General features: G+C 41.3%; 1 protein-coding gene across 2 annotated transcripts in view; it reads left to right on the top strand.

Moving 5' to 3' along the window:
• Positions 1-4,208, top strand: part of cacna1ia (calcium voltage-gated channel subunit alpha1 Ia) — an 85,142-nt gene extending 80,934 nt beyond the window's left edge. Inside the window, exons 31-35 of one of the 2 annotated variants that reach the window (XM_058415667.1) lie at positions 511-657; positions 747-860; positions 2,094-2,202; positions 2,509-2,738; positions 3,708-4,208. In XM_058415667.1, coding sequence (XP_058271650.1) covers positions 511-657; positions 747-860; positions 2,094-2,202; positions 2,509-2,738; positions 3,708-4,208 — 1,101 coding nt within the window. Of the gene's footprint in view, positions 1-510; positions 658-743; positions 861-2,093; positions 2,203-2,508; positions 2,739-3,707 lie in introns of both variants that reach the window. The other variant, XM_058415660.1, reaches the window with a different exon arrangement.
• Positions 4,209-9,208: the final 5,000 nt, after the last annotated feature.

The following is a 9,208-nucleotide window of genomic DNA, read 5'->3' as shown; positions in this document are numbered from 1 at the left end:
GTCTGTTTGAAATAAATCAGGATGTTAATGTTTGTGGATCAGTGACGCAGTGCAACCTCTCAGAAGCCCAGAGTGGCGTTTTTCATCTAAAACACACACACTCACAAATAAAACACACACACACACAACACAGGCAGAAATAAAATCCTCACACAGCCTCAGAGCTCCTGTAATATCTGCACTGAAGTGTTGTGTTAATGTGTTTTATAGCTCAATGAATTAAAAACAAACATCTATAGGACATTTTGTCTGACAGAGAGTAACAGATGGATGATGGATGGAGGGAAAAAATGGGGAATGGATAGATGATAAAATGTGATTTGGATGAAGGATGAACGGAGGAAAGGAAGAAGAGATGGATGATGAATAGTGACTGCTATATGAAGGGATGGATTCTTTAATGGATGGATGATTGTGACTAAGTGCTTATTGTTAAGAGTGGACTTAAATATCTGTGTCACTGTACCTACCCATTACTGACCATGGGACGTGTGTGTGTGTGTGTGTCAGGAGAACATTTGGCTGGACAGCGTGTCTCTGCTCATCAAAGACACGTTTGATGGAGAGATGTTACTGATAGACAAGCTTTCAGGCTCCGTCTTCCATCACTACTCATCTCCATCATCATGTAAAGACTACAAGAGTCACCCGGAGGAGGTACGGCTACTTCACTGTCCGTCACTGACACACCCCTCACACTGCAGATACACAACACACACTAATGCCTCACCTTTCACACACAGCAGATCCACATGGCCGAGCTGGAGCGAGCGTCGCTGAGATCAGAGCGAGTCTCAGACCGATCGTCCTCCCCGGCACGCCCGGATGACCTCGTCCAGGACGAGCAGAACGTTTACCAGGTTCGGATCACAAAGACGACATTGTTAGTCGTAGCTCACAGAAACCATACAGTACAGAAATGTTAGAATATCAAACATAAAAAAATCCAGAAATTGGATTATTTTTAAACAGTGACCGAGTGATGAACTGGAGCAGAACCCTACTGTAACTGGGACAAAAATAAAAGAATAACAAAGTACTTTTAAAAATATTCATTCAATTAATGAAGTAATTAAAGATGTTTAATAAAACACAAAAAGGTGTCAATCAGTATGGCAGTTAATTAATTAATATAACTAAATATGAATCTATTTGTTAATTGACCAGTCGATTAAAAATAATTAATTATGTAATAAAGCAGTCTAATTAAACAATTAGACCAAAATTCAACCCCTAACTGATTTGTAGATTAGTTTTATCTAATTAATCACGTAATGTTTTAATGGTTGGTTTAAATTGAGTTGTAATATAGAGTGTAAGATTCTGTCATTCTGAATGAAACTCTAATATTTATGGAACAGACTTGAGTCCTGATCTAATGAGCCAGATGTGAAGCAGTGAAAGTGATGGTGTTTATACAGAATTTAGATGAACTTCATCCCTAACTCTAACTTTAAAGATGGTAACTTTTGTGTGATTTTTTATTGTTTTTACTAATTTGCAGTTGTGAGACGTGAGACGTTGAACTCTCCATATGCCTGATGCTCAGTTTGTACTTTTACAAAACAGTCTTTAATGAAGCCTCTTATGGGGAAGATTCAACATCTGCTCCATAAAATCTGAGCGACAAAACATTACCTAGAAGTGTGCTGTTCTCTCCTAAAGAGCCTGGCAGCTCTGTGGCAACCATTTATACACCACTGTAATCTTTTAAATCTCCCTCAGCATCAGCTTTTTAATGGACCCTAATCAGTGAAAATGACCGTGGACTGGTGCTAATGAGCCCATAGACTATAGAAATGAAATAAATAAGTCCTGTAGACTGAGACGGAGGGTTCTGGCCTAGTTTTCTACCCTGGATCAGCACATAGAACAAGAGAACATACTGAGAACAGAGACGGAATTATCATCTTTAACTGTTAAACAAATGACTGGTTAGAATTTATCTTCGTCAAGAAGTTCCATCATTTTCATAACTAAAATGATCACTAAGTGAGTTAGCTGAATGTATTAGCAGGAGAAGTAAGTTTTAACACCAGGCTCTGATCTGATGGAATGGAAAGGCTCTGAGCTCTGGTACGAATACTGTATAGATGGAGAAAAGCTCGGTGGAGGCAGCAGGAGGTGAACAAGCAGCGAGAGCCGAGGACGGAGGTCACAGATGGCACCGGAAGACATACACACCAAACCGCCATAGCATCGGTAACGTAGCATACAATCATAATAGAGATTAGAAATGAGCTTCAGAACAATGATGTTTGTTTTTTGTTAATGCTGTTTAAACATTGGACTTGGATGGGATTAAATGTCATTAATCAGCATAATTATGGCTAAATTTTATATTAATGTAACAAGTATTATTAACGATAACAAAAAAAAACCCTCCATGAAGTAAATTGTTCTTTAATTAATGACTCTAATTACTTACTCGATGTTTGAACACATGTTAGAGCACATTGCCTCTTTTTTTGCTATATAAAGTGATTATATTCTGTCCATTTCTGTCAGGTGGGACTCTGTGCAGCAGCAGTTGCAGGAGAAATGATGGTGGTAATAGAAGTGATTCCTCCGCTGTCTTCCATCTTCCTGCTGAGTTTTTCCACCCAGCAGCAGCAGCATTACCGGCACCCCCGAGGGCTCGCCTGGGTCACAAACACCGAGGCCTGAGGCTGAGCTCTCCAGCATCCTGGGCCTCCCTCCGCTCGCCTGGGGCCAACACTGAACTTCTCACTGCACAGGTGGAGTGTGTTGATGCACATAGATATCATTAGCTCTTTTGACAGTTAAGGTCTAGTGACGAGTGTCATGTTAAATCCAAGCGACATGATAGCTGTCATAATATTTGATATCATGACAGCTTACATCACATGATAATTTGTGTGCTCTATCAGGCATATGTTCTATGACAGTCTTTATGAAAAGTCAGAGATAAGGGCTAATAGGTCACTAGAGCAGCTAGAGCCATGACTGAGGTATAGTCTAGAGTCTAAAACAAAAGTACAAGTTGGGCTGGAGCTTTGAGGTTAAAGCCATGGATGGAGCTTTTTTCAAGACTAAGCCTGAAGCTCAAGCACTAAGAATATGGACAGTTCTGCTGCCTGACCTGAGACCGTGGCTGAGCCTTGACTGAGATTAAGGCTGAGGCTACAGCCTTGTTCAAGTCTATATCCAGGCTTGAGCCTTGATTAAAACTACATCTGAGAATGGAGCCTTGACCAAGGCCATGAATGAGGCTGGAACTTACAGAGGGCTGGGGTCTTGATGAAAACTGCATTATCAGACTAAGAGACTAAGATTGAGGGTGGACACTTGAGAGGGGGCTGGAGCCTTGACAGAGACCACATAGACCAGAGAAATAAACTGAGACTGGGTTTGTAGCTTCAACCAAGTTTAGGGCAGGGATTAGAGACCAGTTAGAGCAAGACATAGGCCTAGATATTGTTTGATTTCTATAAAAGGTACATTTACTGTATTTGTATATGTCCTATATCTACAGTGACTGTGCTTTGAAGCCCCTTTGTGGCAAAGCCTGGTCCAGTATGAAAAAAAGACAAGGAGTGTTTGAAGAGAAATATTTGTAAAATCAGATCTACTGTGAAGATAAACACGTGTTATACAAATATGAGCTAAAGGGAAAGTTCTTGTAATCATAGTTCCTGCCTACACTTGTTAATGGTTTGTACTCTCTGTTTCATGGTTTTCTTTAGTACGCATCTCACAGCGACTCGTCCCTGGCCACGGGCAGCTCGGAGGGAAGTCTGCAGACCACCATGGAGGAAGGGCTTAGCTTCAGTGTCTCATCTTCACAGGAACCCAACCGAGGACTTTCCACAGAGACCCTGAGACCAGCCTTTGACCTCCATGCTAACAGAGGACACCAGAGCAGCTGCCAGGGTTCCACAGACCCCTTACACAGCTCCAACAAGACCTGCAACAGCGAACTGTTTTCAGAAACACTGAGCAGCCTTTCTTTAACATCGCTGCTCTCGCCAAGCTCTCTGGTGCCCCCACTGGTCAAGAAGAGCAACAGCACTGGAAGTTTGGCCCAGGGGAAAGGGGGAAAGGAAAGCAAAGGGGAAAAGGAAGGATCAGAGGGAGTGCCACTGGTTAATCTTCAGGGTACAGGAAAGGAACAGGGAGAAGCGTCAGAATTGCAAGGTGAAAGTACGAGTCAACAAAGAGAGGCCGGCTTGAGAAAAAACAGATGAAACACTCTTTTTGCATTACTCTTTATGCGGTCTGCGACTTTTCCTCTCCGTATTTTTGTTGCATTTTTCTGCTCGGAGATGTTCAAAGTTGGACACGTGACGTTCCATGTGAGGAACAAAATAAGAACAAATCCCGATCTAGCACTGTCTCTCTCTTTTCATCCGTGGCCTGGTCCTGTTTTCTATTTTGCTCACGGGAGAGGGTTGTAGACGAGCTGGATCCACTCCGCCACGCACATCTGACCCTCCAGAGCAAAAGAAGCAGGGGACAATACAAACAACCACCAAATCCTAAATCCTGATGGTTGAGGGAGCTCAAATCAGGATGTCCAAATGCAAGCGCAGTAGGATGTAGCGGTTTTGTTTATGTTTTGGTAAATCAAATGAGTTCAAATTGGAAATATTCACTGATAAAAATCGGTAGCATCCTTGAAAGGCTACAAAGCTATAGTGAGGAACTTTTGCATCTTGTGGAAAGGGCATGCAGCTGGGAAGAAGGTTCTGAGAGGGCTGAAAAAAATCCAAGCTATATTTAGCAGCATTGTGCACACAGAGTAAATGCTTGCATGCGTCTGCGTGTGTGCGCATATTTGTGCGTATGCGTGTGCGACTGAAGCTCACTGCGTTCTCCACGTTCTGCAGAATGCAATAAGGGGCCAAGATGAGAAACTTGTCTCAAGGACGATAAAACGGAAATGTAATCGCTGTCTACAGAAAGGAGCAAAAAAAAATTGAAAAAAAAATTTTGCATGATGGCATCTCTTCACAGACAACTTGAAATTTAACACACACACACACACACACCCGTATGACGATGTCAATGCCGGACGATAGCAGTGTGATTTTTACCGAGATATTTTTTTATAAACAGGTCGGCAGTCATGGAAACGAGGGAAGTACACGTGTTATTGTTGCCTTGTCCTCAGCCCTGCCCTACTGTTTCTCTGTCCAGTTTTAAACAGTTTCCTCCAAGTGACTTCCAATTTTATAACTTCAGTAATGGGAGGGGATTTTGTACGTGGGAAGAAGCAGACATCATTAAAAAAACAAGACAAAGAAGAAGAAGAAGAAAAAGAAGTGTTTGTTGACCAAAAAAGACGGACTGAAGCAGCTCTTGCATCGCACAACTGGAACCATCATGAAGCAGCTGTGTCTGAATGACCTGAGAGGGGTGGTGAAGATATCACAAGAGCTTTAATTTGAGTGTCATATGACCTAACTAGGTTTATTAGATTTTAAACAGATCCAGTTTTTGATCATTACTCTTCCCTGGCATGGTTGGTCATTGGACTGCAGTAGGATGCTATTATTCCTTGAATTTTTGCTAATTGCACTCATTCGCTCTGTCGGTAGCTAGCTTCGATCAACCAGCCATTTGGCTCATGTACAAAAACGGGACATCTTTTAAACCTATAAATATGGCACTCAAAATAGTCCAGAGGAAATGATGTTTTAGTGTAGTCCTACCGTAGCACTTAGTGTCCCTGATGTGTTTCTTTCTGTTTCTAGGATTCAGGTGATTCTTGAAAAATGTTTGGCTTGACCTGTTGATGAATTTCTTTTTGACTGGTAGTGGTTGTCTGTCCATAATGTGGCGATGTCATCAAGTGACCACTGTACAGTATATCAATGGTGTTGTGGTTTAGTCAAGACTACACTAGTTCTCGTCACAGTGCTCGACACAGTATTAGCTTTAGGTTTAAAGTGTTAGGTTTTACCAATTTATTTCATGAAAATCAAAGACACAAACATGAAGGGCTTTCTCACATTCCAAGATCTTCTTGGAGATTTGAAGACAAATCTGCTGTCAGTGGACCAGACAACGAATGGGAACCTGACGATACAGCAATAAAGCGTAGCTTTGTGTATGCCCTACGTCTAAATCTGTCTAAATACGATGTTATTTCAATAGGATAGAATAGTGCACATAGTGAAAACCTTGGGAGCCAATCAGAACACACCATTTCTCATGATCTGATAGGATGAAGTGAATAAATGAGGTCATTTAGAACTCAGGGCCTTGGAACATACCACTAAAGGAAGAGCTGGATTTTCAGACAGGAGTGAAGGAAGGAAATAATTTTCTACTCTTCCATTAATGCATCATGAACATGGCACAACACTTTCTGGCTCTCACAGTTAATCAGATGAACCCCATCTACGTCTAAAATGTGTCTCGGCCGTTACAGACCAGGGCAGTGTGGCCGAGGAAGTTTGTAAAACTTGACTAGAGATGTGCAGAGGGGTGTGTTTTAAACCCAGTCCCTGACCAGAAATTCTGAAGGAAGGAATTCCGACCAATTCCACCACTCCCAAAGGAATTCCGACCAATTCCACCACTTCCAAAGGAATTCTGACCAATTCCACCACTCCCAAAGGAATTCCACCACTCCCAAAGGAATTCCACCACTCCCAAGGGAATTCTGACCAATTCCACCACTCCTAAAGGAATTCTGACCAATTCCACCACTCCCAAAGGAATTCCACCAATCCTAAAGGAATTCTGACCAATTCCACCATTCTCAAAAAACATTCTAACCATTTCCACCACTGCCAAAGGAATTCTGACCAATTACACCACTTCCAAAGGAATTCTGACAAATGTCACCACTCCCAAAGGAATTCTGATAAATTCCACCCATTCCTGTAGACTTTTCACAAATTCTGCCCCAGAGGAATTCTACTTCCCTTCACTCCCACATACACTCCTGACCAATGCTGCCTGCACTCTCAGCAAAGCCTGACCAATCCCACCACCACCACCCACAGTATTTTTCTTTCTACCTACTGGCAATATTTGTAATGAACTGAGTTTGTTTTGGTTTCCAAAATATAAACAAATTGGTCATTTACACCTCAAAGACCCTGACCAGTATAAAGCAGTTACTGAAGGTCAAGAAGGAACTTGCAAGCACAACTCTGCATCCACGTCTTCTGAAAGCTTCACAGCTGATCATTACTTCCTGCTTGCATGGAACAAAAACCGCCTGTTCTCGTGATAATGTTTTTTCTTCCTGATGCACATCACTAGTTCCACCCACTGAAGCCATGTTCACACAGAAGCTTTAGGAACACCATGTCTGTCTGATAAACATGATCGAGGTGGAACCAGAAGAAGCTTTTAAACACAGCTTTCCTGAATTTATTTAGAAGTTCTAAACACCACTGTGTTTAATGGGAATCTCAGAGCACTGATGTTAGCATGTCCTTCAGATCTGGTGCTCAAGCGTCAAAGTTACCTGTAATCTGTAGAAATGACCCACATTCTCTTACAGCAAGCTAGAGTGACCGTCCTGACCTTAACTCTTGACACATATTTGATTGGCTGATCTGATTACATGATGCTCATTGCTAGATTTTGAGCAAAAAAAATCCAATACTTTTATCTGGAAATCTGAACAGATCCCAACACATTATACGAGAGTGTCATGTCATGTTTATGAAGGCTTACGTAGATTTATTGTCTAACAGTGTCGAGTATTAGACGAGGTTTTTATCGAGCACTCGAAGCCGGACGGACTCGCCACCGTACCATTACTGAGCTTGAACGTATGTACTTATATCTTTGTATATTGATCTGCATGTGTGCTATGCTACCAATGACGATGAAACCTTCATGCACAGTTTTCCAGTTTTTTTAGGGGTGAGAAAGATTTCTCCATTTTGGACGCACTCCATTTTTTCCCACACCCTAGAAGTCTTCCTTGAGTTATGTGGAGCTGAAGCGGTGTTGGTGTATGAATCTACATTTGCAGATGTGTGTTTTTTATTAACACATGACATGTCCAGACATCAACATGTGTAGCCGTGATTGACGCCGGTCAATCAGCTGCTCGTCAGAACCGTCACGTCCACTCGGATTCTGTCCCTCTTCGCTTCACCCAGCACACTTTCAGCATTCCCTTAACTTTCTATTCAAAGCTTCCTGTTCGCATTCTCTCTCTGTCTCTCTCTCTCTCTGTTATTCCCAACCTTCCCCATATTTAGTCAGAACTTCCTGTTCTCATTAACACTTACTCCTTCTGTTGATTGGATGTTCCTTAATTTCTATTTTTCCATATTTGGTCAGAGCTTCCTACTCTTTCTTATTGACTCTTGATTTCAGTTGGTTGTCTCCTCCCTGCTCATGGCAGTGTTTTGCATATTTCTATAGAAATGTAATGACTTTTTTTTCACAACTTTTCTACTTCCTGGTTCCTGTCAGTGTTTTTTTCTGGTTCTGAACCTTGCCTGTTTTTGTTTTTTTTTCCCCAGCCTGTGTTCTGACCCCTGCCTGGTGTACCCACTATGATTATTGGAATAGCCCAAATAAACACAACTCTAATTCTCTACAGAGTTGATCTTCTTGATACGTTTATGTTTTTAGGAGCAGAACCGGTCGCAGAACTGTAGCAAACCCCGTGGGCCAGAACATGCGAGCTTGATTAAGTGCAGCGACCAATGAAATTTGAGAAGAGGCGGAGTTTGATGACCAGGTTAGCTTTACCAGTAACTACTCTGCAGAGTTTGTCTACACTTTTACAAAAAAAAAGCATCCTTTAAGGGTTCGTTAAATAATTAAAGGGGTTTTAGTTCCTAAAAAGGAACCATTTCTCCACAAGGAACCAAAGAATCCAGAAGACAGTAACGTGTTAAACAATCAGTTTAAGCAATAATAATAATAATAATAATAATAGTAAGAATAATGATAATATTAATAATAAAGAATATATAGAACATGGAGCGTGGATATATTGAGCTTGTAATTAGATTTTCTCTCTAATTATCATCTTATGGAGATTATTTAGTGAGAATATTTTTCCTTTAACACGTTTTGCCCTGCTGTAATTAGATTTATGTACAAAAAAATGCTAATCTACTAATCCCAGAGATAATTAGCCTTACATTGCGATAAATGGACCTGATGTAGATCAGCTTGAGGGGAATTGGTATTCAGATAAGTGTTTAAATAGTTCTGCGATCTGTGTAAATTAATTGAGAATTACTTTGGCTTGAGGATG

This window comes from Hemibagrus wyckioides, linkage group LG02 (genome assembly GCF_019097595.1).
Source record: "Hemibagrus wyckioides isolate EC202008001 linkage group LG02, SWU_Hwy_1.0, whole genome shotgun sequence".
NCBI classification, from domain to species: domain Eukaryota; kingdom Metazoa; phylum Chordata; class Actinopteri; order Siluriformes; family Bagridae; genus Hemibagrus; species Hemibagrus wyckioides.
This window is presented reverse-complemented; position numbering and strand designations above follow the sequence as displayed.